General features: G+C 37.1%; 1 protein-coding gene across 2 annotated transcripts in view; it reads right to left on the bottom strand.

Moving 5' to 3' along the window:
- Positions 1 to 605: 605 nt before the first annotated feature.
- Positions 606 to 22460, bottom strand: part of PAPSS1 (3'-phosphoadenosine 5'-phosphosulfate synthase 1) — a 40672-nt gene continuing 18817 nt past the window's right edge. For both annotated transcript variants that reach the window (XM_066186265.1, XM_066186266.1), the window contains exons 6-12: positions 21743 to 21856; positions 19028 to 19139; positions 15855 to 16060; positions 13591 to 13726; positions 11945 to 12213; positions 9969 to 10198; positions 606 to 1628 (exon numbers count right to left, since the gene is read on the bottom strand). In XM_066186265.1, coding sequence (XP_066042362.1) covers positions 1490 to 1628; positions 9969 to 10198; positions 11945 to 12213; positions 13591 to 13726; positions 15855 to 16060; positions 19028 to 19139; positions 21743 to 21856 — 1206 coding nt within the window. In that variant the 3' untranslated portion in view covers positions 606 to 1489. The remainder of the gene's footprint in view (positions 1629 to 9968; positions 10199 to 11944; positions 12214 to 13590; positions 13727 to 15854; positions 16061 to 19027; positions 19140 to 21742; positions 21857 to 22460) is intronic.

Genomic DNA, 22460 nt, shown 5'->3' with positions numbered 1-22460 from the left:
TTTTTTCCCAATTCCACCTTAATGTCTATCAGAGGAAAGACTTCCACTAAAAGATATATTCTACATCTCTTCAGAGACAGAGGAAGAAAAGAGATCAGTCTCAAAGAATTTGTCTTAAATGCTACCGTGAACAAGTAAATGAAGACTGCAAGTAGCATTCATCCCATTCATTACACAGATCCTCTCATTACAACCTTCTTGGCATCCAAAAAAATCTAGATGAACACATGCTTCATCCACTATCATAATTCTAACAACAATTTTGAGCTGGTTCTTTCTATATACACTGTTTAACAAGAAAAAAGTAAGTTTCTGTGACAAGGATATGAGGTAGTTTCTAGCTAAGAGAGGTTATGACTGTTCCACTAATTACCTCCAAATCCACTGATTACCTGGAAAAGACACCAATATGTCAGTGTTACTTTACACTTGAAGAGTGTTTTACTTTTCATTTCTTGCGTTTCTTGATTTTTGAAGAATCATTAAAGAACATGTGGGTTTTTTGTCTTTAAAGCAAGCAAAGCTGACTCACAAGATTACTCTTTGGAGATCTTGAAAAATAGACAGAAAATTAATATAGAACTAAGCATTTTTACCACAGGAAATGCCAAAATCCAAGGATTTTCTTTATTTTTTCTTTGCAATAATTGAACATGAAATTAAGTTTGGGCGATCATTCTTTTAAAAAAGTTGTAGTAGGTTGATTAAGTGTGTTTGGAATCAAAAAACGGTAAGTTACATCAAATAAAATAAAACATACCCTACTGACATCTATGGCAACAAGCATATACAACAACAAAATGTGATTTTGTTAACAATTCAAATTGAAAACCAGATATTTTTTTTTATTCATTACTTGGCCATCTTTACAGATCCACAGCAGAAGAGCATCACCGTACAACTCAATAAACTCCAAAATTAAACAAAGAAAGCAAAATTTTAATTATGCTACATAAAAAAATGCTTCTGCTCTTTGATTACATATAGTCAGAAATAAATTTTAAGTGCTTTTGGAGATGATAATGATGAGATAAAGATGAAGACATTTTTACAGATGTTTTGAAACATTCTTTTTTGATTTATAGATAATCTATCCATAGTTAAGGGATTAACTGTTACATTTTCTCCTACAAACTACTAAAACCAGCAGTTTAAATAACATACGAAAAAGCTGCATCTATTTAACAGCTGCAGAACTCAGGATAGAGGCAGTAAAATATAAAAAAAAAATACAAGAGTTAAAAATCCTACTGCAAGAATATTAACTGTAATAAAAGAGAAGACATTAAAACCAGCAGCTAGTTAGGTGCCAGGACATAATAGAAACCATAAGGGCAGGCAAAGAATGATGCTAAGTTAGGAAGAAAGAGTCTGTTTTCAGAGAACTTCCTGACAGACACCACAACAAAGCAACATGAATGGTGACTGTGTGGTCCCCTTCTCGTAAATAAATCAGGCGTCAAAGGTTGATCTGCAGTTAATAAGAGGCCTAAGCCTTCTCCAAGGATTTGTAGTATTCTGTCAGCACAGTCCAAGCCTTCGGAGCCATGAAGCCTTCCGGCGGGTTTTGTCCTTCTCGAGCCAGCTTGCGCATGCGGGTCCCCGATATAAAATCAAAGTCTTCGTGGCTGAGAGAGTAGGGGAGGAGGAAAAGGGGGAAAAAACCATACTTTAAAAGGAGGTAAAGTTGCTCATATTTCTTCTACTTTCTTGATATTTCATACATTTTTTTCTTGGGATTTTAATGCTGTATAGGAGTTGTCACTTCAAGGCCACCAGTGCCAGTAAATCTCAAGAATATACATCCTCTACAATATTCACCTCTGGTAACTCCTGAGGTTTTAGCAGCATGGTGCACTGAACGCCTGTGGATTGAATTCAGTCTGTGCTTTCATTGAGCCTGGTCTGCTCTCTGTGAGGAAACAAACTCCTGTTGAAGGAGAACTATCTACTCTACCTACTGTCTGAGCCCACTGCCAAGGAAACAGCAGCCATTCTGATCTACACCTCGCCTTGCCAGGGCAGGAGACCACCCTGATAAGCTGGCTGAATGTTCCCATGCTGGTTCAAGAAGGTCATTTTGGTGCCACTAGAGAATGTAAAAAAAAATTGTACAACATCTTAGTGAGGGACTGTTTGGAGAACAGAGAAAGTAAAAGCCTCAGAATCTAGAGGCAAGCTTCACAGCTGTGCCATTGCAAGACACTGAGCACAAGTATACATATTTATGCACATCAATAAAGGGGCATATACAGTTCAAAAAAAGAGAAAAGCAATGGAGTAAAAAAATATCTTCCCCTAAAGATGTTTTTTCCCTAAAAACCAAAATTCAGTTGGACAAATGCAAAACTGAACACAGATCAGGACTGTTTACCATTGTTAACATAAGAATCTAAATTATTACTAACTTCTCAGGTATGTGGTCAAAAGCAGCAAAAGTCCCACAAATTAAATAACTCCTCACAGGACTGAAACAGTAAAAGCAAGACAAGAATGCCAGACTTCTATCAAATGCTCCAAGGGAAAACATTATTTATTTCTAAATTAAATATGCAATTTTACTTATGCCATTCATTCAATTTGCAACATGTATGCATTACTCATTCTTTACTTGTCTGTTTGAAATAAAAACCAAGTATTGATCTCAGATGCACATGCCTTAGACAGAAACAGGAGCCAAGTGTGCACATCAGAGGGCAGAACTTGGCTCTAAGTGCTGGTCTATGCTCAGCAGGGTATGGAAGTTAGCAAGATACAGAAAGAATTCCACAGTTCCCTTTCACAAAAACACTAGTCCCATAACTTTTTGATTTGGACTGTGTACATTTACACACCAGCACTGTCATACATGCTCTCTTCTTGTTGCTCTAAATTTGGGACTGTGGGTTCCTGAAGTGTCACAAGGCAAAAAAAAAAATAAAAACCTACTGTGCTTCAGTCCTGCAAAATATAAATTACATAAAAATGAAAATTTAAGCTTGATGTAGCTCCATGGGAGAAAAAGTTGACACTGCTATTTATAACACCTGAAAATTTTATTCCTTAGCAGAGAGATGTCTGTTGTTCACTAACACTGCCTGAAGGTAACTTGAGTTCTTTACAAAGAACTATTTTTATAAAATATATGTGGGGAAGTGATAAATCTGGGTAATTCTGTCAAAAAAATACCAAGTCTTCAGATGATCAGGAAGAGAAAAGCAAGTACCATGAAGTTTCTCCATGTGTGTTTTCTGCACATGAAAGTTGGAGCATTTTAAAAAAAAGGTCCTTTATTCCCCCTTGTTTTTTAAGTTTTCAGAAAAGCACTCAACTTCGTCCCATACGCTCCAAATTAAATAATACTACTAAACTGCTACATTTAGATATGGCATAGAAGTTTCCTTCAATAACACATACAACTCCTTTAGCTGCTTCTTATCCCTAGCTGGTAAAGCAAAAAGCAGGTAAGAAGCAGAGACACCAAAAAAGAGAGAAACAAGAAGCTAAAGAGATCTACAGAAATTATTAAAAAAATGAAAGAAAATAAAGTGAGTGAGCATCATTTCAGAAACATAATACATTTAGCATCTCATAATATTTCTAGAAATGTTTCCAAAATACTGTTCAAAATTAAAAAGTACTGATGATGTCCTGTCATTATCCTGAAGGTCTATTTTGAAAGGGTTTTTCTTTATTAAAAAAAAAAATCACTTGAATTAGTAATCACTAAAGTGACTCAAATGGAGCCTTGGCAATTTATACACAACAAGACAGTATTTTTTGCCTTTTTAAAAATTACTGCGTTTACAAATTTCAATCAAATTTCAGAAACTGAGATTCCTGCTAAGGAGAAAAACCCTTATCAGCACTGTGACCACTGTGGTGTAATGTGACCCACAAGCATTTTGAAATGAAACATATCAGTATGAGTAATTTGCTTTAGTAGAAGGAGATAGAAAAAAGAGTCAACAATTTCATTCAGAGTGAATTTTGAGCACATTAAGAGTTACTCTATATAAGGTGGATTCGAGTGGAACACAAGAGGGGGAAACATTTGACCATTAAAGATGCTATAAAATTTAAATGCCAAAGCTATTCAAATTCCATTCTTGTCAGATTTGAAATGACCCTCAATTAAACTTAATATAAGCCTTTTCTGAATATGACATTTAAGTGCCTTGGATTTACTCAGTAGCTGCTGGAATCAGCTGTCTTTTAGCCACACTGGATGCTACAAAATACTTGTAACATTGACTTGACCTTTTACTGCCAATTGAGTTTGACTGGTACTGACACAATACTTTGTGCCACGGCAATTAAAAGCATTCTCCAAAAAGAAAGAGGAAAAGAAGGCAGAAATAAAACCACAACAAAAATTTGTCAACAGAAAAACGGTCCTGAAACATTTCACATTGAGGACTGGTATTTTCTCTGTGGCATACCATCCTAGAACTCTAGTACATTCACAGTGTGGAAAAAACCATACCTACACACACTGTGAAATTTTCTTACTTAGAGAGGAAGAGGATTTCAGAGACCTTACAGTTCCTGTGACAAAACAAGGACATCATTAGTTTGCAAGTAGGAAGCGATTGCCACAGGGCTACAGGAAACTTCCTGTGCTGAACCTCTGACGTGTCAACACAGTTCATTAATACAGTAACTGAAGAGAATATTTTTTCTGCTTCAGCACTATTCCCTACAAATTTAATCTAAGTATAGACCACATTACATAGCAGATTTTTCATCTGGGAGCACGAAAGATCAATTATAGTTTTGGGAACCCTGACCTGCTCTTAGGTATTTAGCACTGTGCAAATTATCTAGGAATTCCCATTCTCTGTGGAGGGAAATGTCTGGTGCTCTCAAGGTCCTAAAGAATTACTCTTAAATACAAGACTCATGATAAAAATACAGACCATTCATTCTTAGTTTTGCCTTTTTTTTTTTTCTTTTTTAGGCAAATAAAACAATTGGGAAATAAAACAATAACGTGATTTATTCACCCTGGTCTGTCTTCAAAACAACTGTGAAGTTCTACTCAGCTAGGAGACTTCAGGCTCATTTCTGGGACAATTCACAGCTTCCTTATTTGGGGTCCAATTCTAATCCTAAACCCTTTTTAGAAGGACTTCTCTGAATTTAAACTTCCCTTTGCAGCATCAAGTCATGGCTTACACCATAACTCTTACAGGAAGTCTACATTATGCCTTGGGAATTAATGTCTCATGATGCTGAATGAACCAGCTGGTGGCAGCTAGGTTCAAATCCCAACAAGCCAGGAACAAACTGTTTGTGAAAATAAAACACAATATTGTAATTAATATCAACATATGCAAAGCGAATCCTTTCCAATTCCTCTCTGACTGGTAGGAGGGTTTAAGTCTCCTGGCCTGACATAGCCTCAGTGTATCCTACATTATGTACTAATGGTAGTTGAAAAACCATACTTCACATAACTAAATTAAGGAGAACAGTCAAGTGTGCTTATTTCAGCCTCTTACTATCACTTTAAAAAAGAAATTTGAGAACAGTATGTAGTTAGTTGGAGCAGCACTCCTATAAGCGTGATTTGATAGTATTAAAGCAGTAATGGCAACCATATTAAAGGTCCTGGGAAAAAAAACATATAAAGTTAAAGTCTCTCTTCTTCACAGATACCCATACCTCATTCACATTTTATAGACAGCATGAGCAATCTGCTCCAGTCACCTAACTTCTGGGTTTCTTTTAGCCAAAATGTTCTCTTTGCTTTTCTTTCAGGGGGAAAAAAAAAAAAAAAAAAAAAAAAAAAAAAAAAAAAAAAAAAAAAAAAAAAAAAAAAAAAAAAAAAGTCATTCCAGTCACTGCTGTGGCTTTTTTAATTGCCGGACTAACTTCCTTTCTTAATTGAGTTTTTTCTTAGCAGCAGTCTGTGGCTGCATTTTATAGGACTGATCTTCCATAAAGAATTGGGAATCTCTGCTCATAAAACCAGCTTCTATTCTTAAGCCACCAATCTCAAACTATACTTGTCTGTGATAACTGTTTGTGAGACCTTTTTGGCTGAATAAACACATTAATTGATTTTCTGAAGGAATTTCAGCATTGTGTAAAGTTTTTTTGGGGGGGTGGGGGGTGGGTAGTGGTGTTACTTGTTGGTTTCTTGGTTCTTTGGTTGTTTTCTTTACAATCCACTCTACCAGTAATTTACAGGTCAAACACTCATTTTGAATTATTCCATTATAACTAGAGTTCTTCCTATAAATTTTCCCAAAACATATTTGGATATATTCAATTATAGATCAAAAATTCTATTAAATCTAGAAGTGTAAAAACTTTGATAAAGACTGTAACAATATTCATGCCAGCTTTTTATATGCATTAATTCAGAATTCTATTCAAGTGGAAATGCTCAAGCTTCCCACACAGAAACTTAGATTAGGCTTTCTATCTGACTTGAGCAACAGCAAAAATGGTGATTTGATTTTTATTTTCTTTATTTAGACCAAAGGGAAAAGAAAATTAAATTAGCACTACCTGTGCTGCTATACATCACTTCAAATACATTCCTCAAATCACTGTCCTAAATCTAAGTTTCAGACAAATTGGTTTTCAAAAATATGTTTCAAGAGTTCAATTTCATGAGGTGCTAAACCTAGTTCCAAGATGTCCAAGAAACAAAAATTGTTCTGGCTTCATGAGGTAAAACACGAATATAATTCCAAGTCATTGGTTGTTCATATGTCTTAATATTCTAAAGGGTAACTTTAAACAATTTATACAACTTAAGCCTTGTGCATCACTCTGCAACTACAGTTGCTGAGCAGCTGTTATAAAGGCTTTCACATCAGTCTTTCCTTACCCCCTTTCCTCACTGACAGTGCTCTGTTATCCTGAATGCAACCAGGATATTTTTGCCTTTCCTTACTAAGAGGGGCCAAGTGACTTCAGCTCCCACACAGCACCACAGCAGCTCAGCACTGTTAAGCAGCAGCCTGAGGTCCTGACACACCAAGTCAACAGTCTCCAGACTGCTCCCAAGCAAGTGCTGGGTCAGCTGAAACTCCAAGGGCATCACATGTTCTGGAGGGGACTAACAGAAGTGAGAAACGAACTGAACTTCCATATGAACTCCACAAAACTGCGCTTGTGTGGACACCTTTGGGAGCAGAAGACCCTAAGCACAATAACCTCTTGGAATCACAGGCAGCACACCAAGAAGTGAGGGCCTTTGGTACTAATTTGGAGGCACAGCTGGTGCAGGCTTTTTGGTGCTTCCCAGGCTTGCCAGCAAGGTCATGAGCAGCTCAGCCACAGCGAGGTCTCACACAGTTGCCCAGCACCTTACTGCAGGCAGCAGACCATGGCGACCCAGCCTCCGAACACCCACCCACACAGGCATACAAGGAATGCTGTCAGCATCAGCTACACCTTTCTCATAAAAGCTGAGCAAAGCAACTCTCTGCCACTGCTAATTCTGCAGCCACAATTTCATGACATCCCTCTGGCAGCTGGGTCAAGCTTTTGGTAACCTCTCAGAACGAGCCAAAGATTCATCTACCACCATCCTCATGTTAGAATTTCCCTCAGAAGCCAAAATCTATTTCACTAATAGCAGCAAAGAGCCCAACTGCAAAAACCACTGCATGTCTTTGCTGCCAAGCCAGGTGTGGGTGCAACTCTACAAAATTACAGAGACACTCAAGGTAACGTATGAGGTCTATTACAGTTTCTCACAAGCACCTTTCCAAACAGAGGAGTCCAGGGGGCCTGAAAGAACAGACAAGATCATCACACAGGGAAAGAATAATACACCCAGCAGCTATAGCTCAGTCCAAGGGAAACCCCCTTGCCATAAGCTTCCACATACTCATTAGTGATGTACATTCTGGAATCACCTAGTTGGCTGTCAAGTGTCCAAGCCTCAAAAAACTGAGAAAGGTGCAAGAGATACCAAATTACCCTTTTCTAAAACAAATCACAGGAATGCATCTATGTATACAACCCTCCTTCCCACATTTTCATGCTGTGTTTATCACCAAGTGAGCTCAGGAAATACTTCCACAAACAGCACTATTTCACATCCAAGGGTCTTCTACCAGTACTGATCCTCTCATGTTTCCTCTGGCAATCCTCTCTTCCCTGCCATCCTCCTTGCAGAGTCAAACACCACATGGTCCAGGAGTCTGCCACATTTTCAGCATTACACAGACCATCTTGAAAGGCAGCCAGCTGCACCCACCCAAGCTCTAACTCTGTCTGGAGCCTACCACAGTGTTCTGTCTGGCAGGCAGGAGCAGCAATGGGAGCCTGCATGTGTCTGCATTGCCATCTAGAGGATTACTGCCACACTCCAGACCACCTACAAACACTATCTAGGGAAGGACAGGACAAATGGGCTTACATCCTGACAGCACCAGGGCAGAACTACACATTAGTAGCAGCATGGCCTTTATCCCATGACAGTTATAGAACCAGGGAAAAAAGTGCCCCAAAGCAAGGCCTCACAGATACAGCAAAAGGATAGAAGGGCGCACACGATGCAGTCAGTGGCAGAAGGCAAAATCTGTTCCACCTGCTTTTCATTTAGAAATCTCCAAGAGTTGTTTGGGGTTTTTTTTAATCATTTGCTATGGCTAATGACAGAGGTATACTTTCACTCACCTTGATTGAAATCACATCTATCCTGCTAAGAGTACAGTATCGATGATCAGATAATCAATATTCTGAATTTTGGCCTGTCACATTGCTACTCCCTTACTATTCTAATTTATTAAGAATTGACACACCAATAAAACTACTTCAATTTGATCTTTCTGTATTGAAGCATGACCAGCAGGTCCAGGAACGTGATTCTTCCCCTCTACGCCACTCTTGTGACAGCCCACCTGGAGCACCACATCTAGACCTAGGGACCTCAACATAGAAAGTCCATGGATCTGATGGAGTGAGTCCGGAGGAGGGAAAAAAATTTGATCAGAGAGCTGGAGTACCTCTCCTCTGCTGACAGGCTTAGTGTTGGAGTTGTTTAGTTTGTAGAAAAGGCTTCAGGGAGACCTTATAGCACCTTCATGTTCCTAAAGGAATTTACAAGAGAGCTGAAGAGGAACTTTTTGCAAGGGCGTGTAGTGATAGGAGGAGGAGGAATTATTTTAAACTGAAAGAATGTAGGTTTAGATTGGGTATTAGGAAGAAATTCATTCCTGTGAAGGTGGTGAAGCACTGGAACAGGCTGCCGAGAGAAGTGTGCATTTCAGTACCAACTTCAACTGCACTTGATGTAAAACAAAAGCACATTCCAATAATCTGAATAAAGAGGATTAAATTAAAATGACAAGTCATCTTCCCAGTATCCTTCATTGTCACAAGAGCAACAAATACGCTAAGTTTTGGACACTGCTATGCCACACAAAGGAAAAAATTATATGGAAATTTGCATACAGAAGGTGAAATTAACTGTACTGTAATTGGATTTTAAAAAACCCACAACAAAACAGCTGAAAACCCTGGGACACAGAATATTCTTAGGGCGTCATTTTGCTTTATTACTAACAAAGAAAATAAATAGCTATTTGTCACCCCATCTTGTCCACTTTCTCCTCCATGCTGCACACTCTCACTGTGTCTCTTCCCTCCTATCTGATGCATACCCGACACCTGGGAAGCTTACTTAGACAAAGCAGCAGAAAGCTAATCTTACCATTATAAGAAATAGTAATCTTTCTCTGGATTTACCAGTCTGAACCACTATGTTCCAGATTTAGAGAAACCTCAGTACCAGTGGAGTCTTCAAGTGGCAGCTAAAGTTAGATCAGGTAGCTGCACTGTGAACCAAATCATGCTGAAATGAAGTTACATTTGTCTAAAAGTCACACTGATCTAAAATCACATCTAAACAGTGCCCTATTAGTGCAATATGAATTTAATTATAAACTTTTTTTTTAATGTGGGCAGGGGTAACAGGCTGCTATTGCTCAAAATTTTCTTAGAATGAAAATACAACTTACTGATCAGAGTCATAATAATCCATGCACTTCTTTTTTTTATTGTAAGCTGCAACCCTGAAGGGTACAATTTCCAGTGCTCGGAGGCCTGGAGCCATTGTCAGCACTTTGGCACCATGGGTTGGTTCATACAAATCTTTCCCAGTGTCAGGGTGTGGCATCCCTGCTGGATCTCTCCCTACAATGTAGAAGTTAGCTCCTGCAACCATCCGTGATCTGCAGTGCCACTGAACCTACAACAGAGACAGGAAAAAAAAATTAACAGAAGAAAGTACTCCAAAACTGCAGGTCTCAAAATGGGCACGCACTCTGTAACTACCATGTTTTCCTTAATCAGATGTGATTTTCACTATGGAGCCACAGCATAAAAAAGAACCAGTTAAGTGGATCACCATCAAACTTACAGCTAAACCATACTATCCTGTTTTATTTGCACAGTAGGTACTCAGAAAGTTACTTCAGCACTCACATTCAGAACGAAAAGCCACCCATGTTCAGCATTTTCAACTTTTACGTGTGCCAAGGATGTTGTTCAAGGCAGAACTAACTCTCTGTCTGTATGAACATTAAAACCCAAAGGACACAAACTAGGTACATACTGCATATGAATGCTTGTAATAGATGTACTTTCCTAAGCAGGTGAATTTATTGCATTTTCATACAGCTTTGTGTTACAGAACTGTTTCTTTTTTTCCAAGGCACTTATCAGGAATGTTAAAAATACAAAAATTGTTAAATTGATATTTATTAAACTTGTCCATTAGGATTTTTACAGACTGGAAGAACACATCCTCCCTGTAGATAACCATATTACCAGCTGCTTGTTCTGTGAAGCACTTGTGCTATAGAAACAGATCTAGTACCAAAGACTGCTAAATAACTTATGGAAAATTACTAAAGAAAGAATCTCTTTTATTACTTGAACAAACATTACTATCAGGCTGTACTCTAAGGTCACTGGAAATGCCATACAGGTAAGGAGAAAAATTTTATCCTTTTCAAAATAAGGAATGTGGATTTTGATTCCTCCTCACACATACAAAAATGAGGTAGAAGATTCCTGCTAATTCTCACAAAAGGCCTATGGAGAACAGCGGAAGATTCCCAACATTAACTCACTCACATGCCTCAGCTAGATCTGGACTGCAGGTTTTCTTCTCTGGACTGAAAAGCAATGAAAACTCTGTTTGACCAGTCAACTGGCCAGCAGAAAATAAGTGGCATCTGCCTAATTTAACTTCACTAGTAAGATCTCCTATCTATCCAAAAAGCTATGCAAGAGTAAATCTTGGAGTCTGGTCAGAACTTGAACTTCTTGTGATTCAAGGTGAAGGTGAGCAAGGAGGGGGAAAAAAAATTAATGAGATGAAGAATCAATATCCCCTTGAGGAATTGTCCTCAGCTGAGAACATTTATTCTTTCTGCTGCATCCCATAAACCTCTAGGGACTCCAACCCAAGACCTGGCTCCTAAATAAGTGTTGCCAAAGAATTATTTCATACAGAAGCCTTGAAACAATCCTCTCTGAATTAAGTTTGCCAGAAAATAGACAGACTGTTTTTTTCTCAATATGTGAATACCCCTCCAACATACAAACTTTTTGCTTAACAATCATAAAACTTAAGTATTTTAACAGGACAATCACTCAGTATGTTAACAGATCTTACAATGACTTCTGAAAAAGACCATAAAAAGGAGGAAGGATTAAACTATTACCATATCCTTGTAACTGTAAAGAAAGAAACCTATAAATTCAGTATTTTCTCCCACCATTTCCAGCAAAATCCTCCAATACAGAAGGTTCTTCAGAAGAGAATGTTTTGGTTGGTGGCAGAAACTTGATAATCTGCTGTCCTAAGCAAAATTAGTCTCCTCTCTCCCTCCATTAAAACAACACAACACACAAACATCAGATGCAGCACAAAGTATTTTAGTGCACTATCAAGCTTTGTTTTACTTTAAACTCCTGATATATTTACCTCAGTTGGTCCTGCATACATCATGGGAGAAGGGAATATAGCTACCACTGTTGTTTCTGGATTCAGGATTCCCTCCTCCAGTACTGCAGCATGCTGCTTCATGCGCCACATAAGAGGAACATCATCCTCCTTTGTCCAGCCTCCAAGGGGGTGCAAGAGTAAAACTGGGCGCCGATAGCCACGTTCCAGAAGCTGCTTATGAGTATCCTGCATCAAGCGAGCGTGCCCATTGTGCACTGGGTTGCGTAACTGGAATGCAAAGACAGCATCTGTAGAGAAAAAAAAACACCAAGACAAAAGATATAAGTAAAGCAAATTATTTTATCAGGAGTGTACAGCCACAGGAAAATCTTCAGTACATGCTCTCCTCTGAGCTCTATTGAAGAAGTATAATGGCAGTGCTCACAGGTCATTGAAGAATTATCAATTATTACAAAATCACTTTATTTAATAAGAAAAACTGATAATAAACAACCACACACCAAAAAAAAAAAAAATCAGTTTCCTTAACTTCTGAATTTTCTACAGAATTACTCTGGTTTCTCCAAGAGCTATAATCTTCTATTTGGATTTTTCATTGCATAAGGGTATTATATTCTAACAGGAAATCAAACTATGCTACCCCATTTTAAAGGCAAAATATATCATCAAGAGAACAAATGGACCTGTTTGGAACAAAACTAATAAAAGGGGACTTAATGTTTTAAGTTTCTTTCACCTTAGTTTAGTAGATTTTAAGCACAGTAAGAACAAAGCAAGACTAACTGCTGTTCCAGAGTGTTACAAACTCAACAATAAAAAACACTGCCACAACCAGGATTTCTCTCTCCTGCAAATTCAGATGAACTCAAGTAGCCCACAAGACAGCAAAGTCACTGTAGTTGAGATATTTTCCAATATGGAACCAGCGAAACCTAGTGAACAAGGTTTTTTCAGATCTCAAATATGTGTTTGTTTAGGGGTTAGCCAAAAGACGGATATCCCAGACCTCCAGCTGCTGGACATACTGACCACACAGAACAACGACAGGAGCTCGGGACCAGTTGTGGTTTGCATTCTTGATGTTAATCTATCTCCTCACATTTACAATGCAGCTGCCTGCCAGTCACTGCCACAGTGAAAGCAGCTTGCTTGTTCTCTGCTTTATGACATTCCTCAGCCTCTTACTTACCTGCCTAAGACAACTACTTTTGTGAAAAAAACTGTTTTATTCCTTGTGCAGAAAAGAAACTTGGCACCAGCCTACCTGCACTCCTCCATAAGCCTTGTTCCCTAGAAGCAGCACGGAACAAACTAAGAATAGCAGAGCATGAAAGCTCAGCATCCAACCATACCTCTGTAGTTTTGGGCAAACATGATCTTTAATTCACATCTTACCACTTCAACATTACCTTTTCTTGCATTACTGACATGTCTACAGTGCATGGAAAGATAAAGTTCAGAACCTCAGGCATTACCAGCTTCTGTTATGCATTTAGGCAATGCAATGCCTGAGATCATAAAAATTATTACTGTTAAAAGCAAAGAATGCCACCTACCAGAGCATTCAAAATTTTCATCCTTGAAACAATGCCAGCCTCAGTGGTGGCAGCAGACATTTGGATAAGCCTCTGCAGGAAGAAAGAAAGCAAAAAAAATTTACTCACCAGCATTCATTTCCTTGAATTTCTGCCTCAGTTCAGCTGGAGTGAGGCGGTATTGATCAAGTCCATCATTCCAATAAATACGATCAAGGACCTGTAGATCTCCACCTACAAGCCAGTTCCCTTGCTCCATAACCATCTAAGAAAAGAAAGAAAGAAAAGTCCACGTCAGGATTAGTTATCAGCTCCTCCTGAGTATCTAGAGCATTGCAATGGGGACACATCTTTACCAAGGACTGTGTTCCACGTTAATTTTACTTGACAGGCGTAAGTCAAGCATCAGTGTTTAAAAAATGAAAACAAGTTCACTGGAGCATAGTCCAGACATGTTATACCATGATACAGGAGAGATGCACCAATCTCTCCTGTAGAGATTATGCATATGCTTAGAGAAGCATATGCCTTTCTTTCAAAATTGAGATAATATACAGAAATGCAAATAGCCAATATTCTTAACCAACACTACATGACAAACAAAGATAGTGTCCAGAAAGACCTGTCTATTACAATTTATTTATTATATATTAGCATATATTTTTATTACTACGTATTTTAAAAATTAATTACAATATAGCCATACAATGAAGTTGCACACTTTATAGTTATTGGCCAAAGCAAATGCTGTTGCAGTATCACTGTAGTTTAGAAGATTCTGGTCAGGAATAAAGTGGCAAACAAAACAACTCTGATTAACTACTCACTCACTTGAATCTACAAATAAAATCAGAATCTTTGAAGTAGAACAGCCTCTTTGGACTTGTTTCATGGTAGAAGTTTACCCAAGTAACAGATGTTGGACAGTCACTACACTTCTTTTTATATCTTTAAATATCACCTCACGCTTTATCAAAAGATAATTATGGCAAGCTGCTTAACATATTCTACAAATAGCCATAGACATTACTCTGAAATTTTTAATTTCTAAGAATGCATTTTCTTTTGAAGATGAAATCACAAAAAGCTTTCAAGTTTCACACACATTTCTGATAACTTTTTTAGCCTTATGTAATTTAGAAATGACAATAAATCTTGATATGACAGAAGATACTACATACTAAACCCAAAAGCCAAGATGCGTGAATTAGGTGTGAATTTTTCAATTCATTTTTCTTTTGACCTGCTGGAGTTAAATGACGCCACAGTAACCACTCCCTTCTCAAAGAAAATGCCAGACTCTGACATCTTACCAAGGTGGAGGGAAGGTATGATAATCATATGAAGATGAGAAAACTCTGCACTACATAATCTCTCAGGTACCCAAATAAATCTGATTAATTAAGAAGGGCCACCAAATTCATGTGCTGTCATGTTACTACTATGCACCCCAGTACAGGCATAAAAATATAAGTTCCTCATCTTCTACATAAGAAGTCATTCAAATTTTGTCAGTGGGAGATTTTCTTAGAATTTATTAGATCCCTGTTAAGTTTTCAGTAAAGGGATAATCTTCTGTTCAACACCACAGAACACATCAAGGACTTTGAAAATCTTCTATTAGTCATACAGATACTTTTACAACATTTAAAGGCTTTCCCTTTTCAAGAGCAAGCTCATAATTTGAGGCTTATTTGATTTCTCTTTACCTAATTTTATGTCATACATATAAACAAAACCACCAGAGAAACAAAAGGGGAAATAAACATATTTTGGCTCTGCAGAGCTAAGATGCAACATTCACATGAGCTTGCATAAGCCAACACAGCATTGTGATGAGCAGGTTACAATTAGAACATTTCAGTACAACATACACATACGGCCAAGATAATAAAACATAATGAACGCAATGGATAGGATATTACTCCCCAGAGAGTTAAATGATGAACTCTCCAGGAACAGGGCCTGTTTGAAAAACATCTAAAGCAGGCAGGTCTCACGTGCACCACATGCAGGCAGAAAAGAAGTTTTCTATCCCTCACAATGCATATATCCACTGATTAAGGAGCTTTGATGATCCATCTGGTGACAGAGAGGGATGTGTTTCCTAGGCACACTGGAGAGCAAAGTTCTCTCTTCTGTAGCACAGATTCTACAGTACATTCTAAATTCATTTCATGTGTACATATTGACATTAGATTTTCACACTAAGTACAGACTATTCAACAGCTGCACAGAAAAAAAATCACCTTTGCTTCTGCTCAGGTATTTTAATTAATTTTCAAAGTAGTTTTTTGTCAAAGTACATCAATCATAGACATGCATTTCACTGAATTTGCAGCTCCACAACAGTACAGCGAATAGGACTAGATTTTCAACTTTTAAACACACACCTTGATATAGGGATGTTCCTTGCATGTTGTTCCCCACTGCCTAGCACAGCGTTCCTCTTTCCTGTGCTCATAGAATTCGGGATTACGGAGAATGGCAACGCGGCGACCTTCATACACCAGTGCAATTGCTGTGCACCCATCAAGCCTTTCTTTGTCTTCTTGAGTAGCTGTTAGCACTATAGGCACTGACAGATTAATAACTCCCCCTGGAAAGGAAAAAAAAAGACCTTTATCCTTACTAATAGTCATCAATGTTTGTTATGAAAATCTACCTAATTAACAGGTTACTTTTAAGGCTGTAAGTGTATTACATGACAGGTAGTTGAAACACTTATTTTAACAAGGATTTAACAACTTCTGGAATGAACTCATGCTTCCATAAGACACCTGTGCTATAAAATTGAGCAAACACTGAGATTTCAGAAGGAGTGAACATAGTACTGAAAATAGCTAGTACATAGAGGTGCACAAAAATATTTAAACTGCAAGGACACTACTTTTTGGGAATGTCCAATTAATACCTCTCTTAAGAATCTATATAGAAAGCAGAAATACACAAATAACGTTTTAAAATAGATCATCTAAAATATTAGGCAAGATTGCTAATGGAGTGGATAATTAGCAAAAAGGAAATGATATTCTAAGTAGACATGCTTTTGGTCCTGAAGAAAAAAACAATGCAATAGGAGCAAACAAACGTACCCAAGTAGTTAACACACATAACTGAACTATTTCAAAAGGTGACTTTTGTTGTTTACTTAAAACTGTACTCAGATTCAAGCATTTACCTTTCAGAAAAAAACTGCAGAGAAACTGCTGAGTCAGGCAAACATTTTACACAGTTTGTTCAGCTGAATGTTTACCAGCTACTTTACTTTTAAAACTAAACCAACATAGCTGAATTTTGAGGTTATGTGTGGTCCTCGTTTTTAAGCACCTACTTCACTGCCAGATGCTGTAAGGCTTGTTTTTCTTTTCTACAAGAGTGAGATTTGAGAAAACCAGCGGAGTAAATATCGTAAGTCTTCTGTAAAGGCTTAGGTTCTTATAAGCATATGCCCGAGTGCAAAACTTTTGGGTGGCCTCCAGGAGAGAAGTCATGGACCCTTTAAAGTTAATGGAGGTTTTGGCATTTTTCAAGACTCTAAAATAAGGCAAATTTTGCTATTATTTAAGCAATAAATTTTTTTTATTAGAAAATTAAATTTCTTAGGAAATTAAAAATTATAAAGCTGGATGAAAAATGTAAGGGAAAAATAGATCCCCCCCTTCTTTCCCAATGCAAAATGTATAATGCATTCTGTGCATCTCCTCCTAAGTTCAGCCTTGGTGCCCAGAGTTATTTTCAAAGCAACTAGGTCATAAAATTGAATTTGGCAGCAGTCACAGAGTGGTTTGACACCCCAAAACTGATGATTTAAAAAAACCTTTTGCTTTGCAGACAAGTAAATAAATATTTCAAAATATTAAGAGATGTCAAGCCTGTTGATTATTTTGTCCATGACCAGCAATAAATACATAATATCTGCTACATTTTTCTTCAGCCACTGTACAAATAAGAAACTGAGGCAAGGTAGTGAAGCAAGTCTGTTAAATCACAGATGAGCACAGTGTCAGGATGAGACTTTTCCAGACAACATAATTTTTAAAGGGAGACTATCTGCACTGATCTCCATAGCTTAGAAGTCAGTTAGTATGAACACTGGTTTTAAAGCCCAAAGGATGAGATGCATTGCAGGAAATAAACCATTTCCCTCTCTTCAGAATCAAAGCCCTGCAAAATGACTGCTGCTGTAAGACCCTGAACTAACACACCAAGCAAGGAGGAAACTTTGAGGATGTTGTTTTGACTTAACTGTTGCCATTGCTGCGAGTAGCAAAGCAGCTTTAAGGCAATCATTTTTCTAAAAAGATTTACACATGCAAGTGCTATAGTAGATCTCTAAAACGAGGAAATCAGTAACAGGACATCTAGAAAAACATAATGATTTATCCAAGCTTAGGACTGAAAATCGTTTCCATCAATAAGTTGCTATTTTTCATTACATGTATTTTCTGTAACACAGACGAGATACTCAAAATAACAGCAAAAGAAGTTTTAAAAATTGTTATATTGTTATATCTGAAACATTCACCTATACAAGGTCTTAAATGCCTTATAAAAATTCTGATTTACAGAAAATTACAGGACAGAACTAGGATCTACAAGCTATTTTAGCAGCTGAATGCATTGCATGTCATCTGCAGAGGACTCTTCATCTGGATGGATGTACAGAAGGCAAATGAAATGAGAACAAAACTAGTAGCCCAAAATTATACTGCAAAATAACAGGATGGTATTATGCTGTCTAGGATAGCATCTAGACAAAAGGGAATTAAGAAATATAAAAAGGATGACAGATGTCTGTATCACAGCATTGAGAGAAAAGTGACTTCTTTTTGTTCTGCTATTTGTTCTCTATCAAGAAAAGAGTGATGCAAAAGGAAGCATGACTATAGGAAAAAGGCTGGAGTAAAACAACCTTCATAGAAGAATAAATTGAAAACTACGGAGGATCACAATCAAACTCCAAAATCTGAGAATGTTATTCACTATCTTAACAAAGTTCTTAGCCAACCAGTAATGCAAAATAACAATTATCCATTTAAATCATCCCAAGATAATTACTAACTCATAGTAAATCAATTACATGTGACAATTGTTCATACTCAGATTCTGATTTCACATTTGCAACAGCTCCAGCACTCAAGTCAGTTTGTTGTCCTTTCCTTCATTACTAATACAGAACAAATCTTTTGGTCACAGAGCTAAACAGCAATTAAATTGCAATGTCAAATCCTAAGATCAATTTCTTCAAAACAAATTAGAAGTGTACATTTTAGAATTAAACATTTTTCAAAAATTCAGATATTTGAAAAAAATTTTGTAAAGGCAAAAAGATGAAATATTCAAATTCTAATATGATGGTAGGTATAAAAGGAAGTTATAAAAAGAAAAAACCCATCACATTTAAAACTGGTTATTATAAAATTCTATTCTCATATCCCAGACCTCAAGTTGTGCAGAAGCCAGATAATGTGTTACGATAACACCACTAAGAAGCAAAGCATCGAAAATATTTTGGAAGTATGATGAGCCTGCTCGGTTTTACAAATGGTGTGTTTTACCCTACCATCAAGGAGACAGTCAAAGTGAAGGCACTGGAGGTATTCTCTCTCTCTCATAAAGCCATTCAGGGGTGTTGCCCAACCTTCTGCTAGCACTTGTACCCACTGCATATCCACCTTGTAAAGAAATGAAGAAATAGACTTAGAGCAGGTAAAAGTTGCTGCTTAATTACTGGCATCAGGTATTAATCATAACAGATAATGATTTAATTCTAAAATGCAGGAAAATACAAATGGAAGATTTCTCAGTATTACAGTTTTTAAGCACAAATAACTCCAAGTTTCTACAAGTAAGGAAAAAAGAACAATTTGTTCCTCACTGTTCATATTTTTGGCTATTTTTCAGTCCCTACACTGGATCAAATTTCCATGTGTTAAAAAAACCAAACCAACAAACACACAACAACAAATTTTATTTGTAAATTTGGATAAAGTTCATCTTAACAAAACTGGAGAATCCGATTTGCCTTTATCTAACATAAAAAAGATAACAACAGTGTTAAAAAAAAATAACAACACATACAATTACCACAAAAAATACCAGAATTATGGGTGTAAATATTAAGAGGTCTAACCTTTAAACAAATTAGAAACAATTTTTTTCAAAAGCTAGTGAGACAATCCAGAAGTAAAATTCTCTCTGGGCTAGTACTTACTTTAGTATGAGATATCAGTTTACAGAGAATTTCCTTCCTTAGCACTGAGTCACACTATGACTTGGTGTGTGGTCTCCATTATTTCTGCATGTGCATTACTAACACTTGGTCAAGTTTTTGACAAGGACAGGCTTTGCTTGTGCAAGACTCTTTTACAAAGGGCATGACTAATTTTATTACACTGTTTAATTTATACTGAGGCAAGTACAAAACACAGTTTCTTCCCCAGCTTACCTTAGATACTTGTTTGATATTTAACAAGCCAGTGGTTGGGGGTGGAGGGAGAAATTATTTGTTTTTCTAGATAGGGAGAAATTTAGAATGGGACACTACTGAAGTTTTATAATGGTGACCTTAAATATTTATTCCTCAACAAGGCAATTAATAGTTTTACACAGATGTATGTAAAATGAAATTAGTAAAATGTGGTGAAAGGAAGTATCAATATTCATTACTAGTAAAAGACCAGGCAAATTTTAAAATTACTTAGTTCAGTGCTTAGTATGTGACCCAAACCCTTCAAAGTCTACTCACAATAGATACTGAACTCTGAGCTTAGTCAGCTCCTGGATCAAATGCTTTGCTTTAAGTTCTAGTAAAACCATCTAGTAAAGCCAGTGAAAAAACTCATGTATTGTATCTGTGTTTAGGTTTAGTTCTCCAGAAAAATGAATGAAGTAGAATAGAAACACAGCCAGAAGCGGCTACATCTAATTGATCTGAGTTGGAAAATAATGCATTTAACCAAAGAAAGAACAGGGTGGATCAAGTTGATCCATCCTTTCCCATATTCTCTCTGCTAGAAACTAAAAACATAGCACAAGTATGTTCTAATCAGAAAAAAAAAAGCAATAAAGTAGATCTGATAATCTCCTTGCAACTGTTTCAGTCTGATGTATACATGTTAAAAGTTACTGCTGTTCAGCTGAAGACTACCAACAGGAAAAATCAAGAAGCAGTAATTGATTTCCCCTATATTTCTAGGCAATTACAATTCACAGTAAAATGGTTTCTGTAAGTAAATTAAAAATAAAATTAAGCAATCCTTCTAGAAGCAATTTCTCATACAAGACATTCCAGGCATGATTTCGTCCATGGGGGGAGCATGGGAGGAAATCACTGTAAATTTTTTCTCCAGGGTAGGGATAAACTAAGTAACACTATACCAGACATTATTCATGAAAGTATGAAGATCTGGTAAGTAAACAAAAACACAGATGCTGTGCTTTCGCTCAAGGAAAGAGGGAAAAAGTATATCAAGGTGTATTCTTGTCATGGGTTTTGTAAAGAGCATATTATTCTATTCCATCTGGGTGGAGCAGAATTGCTTATCTTTGCCCAAATGAGTCAGTGTCACTTATCAGATGGTGGAGTGCTACTTATCTCTCTTCATTGTTTCACTACTTCCGTGAGAATGTCTTCTGCTAATGGACCATTAAGAGCTCACCAATGACATTACACATTACACTGCACTATTGTAAGCTGCTCCACACAGGGAGGAGGAGGCAAACCATCTTAACCTAGATAAAAAGGAGCCACAGTCCCACTAGGTATCCAGTTTTTCCACCGGATCCCTGGAGGAAGACCGGACACATCTCACCATTATTGGACCCTTTTTTCTTCAACGGGACCATCTCCACTCCAACAGAACCACATCTGCCACTCCAGGAGGGCTTACTTTGGACTGCTTCCAACACCCGGACCAACAGGGTGTCAAGTTGTATTTCTGACTCTGTCAGGGTTTTCTAGGATTTCTTGTTTGTTTATTTGTTTGCTTATTCTTCTGTACTACAACATCTGTATTTTTATATCCCTAGTAAAGAACTGCTATACCTATTCCCAAAATCTTTGCCTGACAGCCTTTTAATTGCAAATTTATGATAATTTGGAAAAGGGGGGGAGGGGCTTACATTTTAAGGGAGACTCCAACCCTCCCTGGCAGATATCTGTCTATCTAAACCAAGACAATTCTGTAACCAGTACAGGTATTTCAACTACATCTACTTACAGTAAGAACAGATCAGTCCTTCAGCTACAGCAATGAGACACCTGAACACACAATACCTTATTTATTTCCAGGGTTAACAGAGACTCAGCATCAGTTTTGGCCAACTGTAGCTTGTTTTCTGGCACATAAAGCTCTTTCACCTCATAAGAGGCATCCACTGGTACAATGTCCTGTATAAAAGGAATAAACAGAACTTAATATTTCCTCAGAATGCCTCTAGGGCACTGAACACACATCAAAAAGTAAAATTCTGATGTTGCACTACACAGTAGCAAGAGTTATTAATTATGCAATTTTTACTCAGCTAAAAGCCAGCACTGTTCCAAGATTATGATATATTGCTAGTTACTCAAGCCAGCAGATTGGTAAACATTCTAAAAACAGATGAAACATTCTAACGAGATTTTTTTCTAAACCTTAAGTAACCCATATAACATTACCTAGTAAATATTTGACTATTGGATTAAGTGATGTTTTTATGACTTATTAATGCCTACATTATCTAGAGTGGAAAAGCAGACTCTATGCTTTTACACATGCCGAAGAAGTAAAAAAAGATTTAGAGACTGAGAGTTTATGGATTTAAGCCATTCACTATACAAGATATATTAGAAATGGTAACATGAAGGTGAAATAAATAAAGCTCCTTCTCTATTGCAAATTGACACAGAAGTACAAATTAAATGTATTTCCTACAGCTAATGACATGCTAGTATTTTCATCTATATACTAACTCTCAGATTATTTAAATGTGATGTCATCTGTACATACATA

Source organism: Chamaea fasciata, unplaced genomic scaffold (genome assembly GCF_029207755.1).
Source record: "Chamaea fasciata isolate MVZ Bird 193981 ecotype frontalis unplaced genomic scaffold, bChaFas1.0.hap1 SCAF_6, whole genome shotgun sequence".
Taxonomy (NCBI): domain Eukaryota; kingdom Metazoa; phylum Chordata; class Aves; order Passeriformes; family Sylviidae; genus Chamaea; species Chamaea fasciata.
This window is presented reverse-complemented; position numbering and strand designations above follow the sequence as displayed.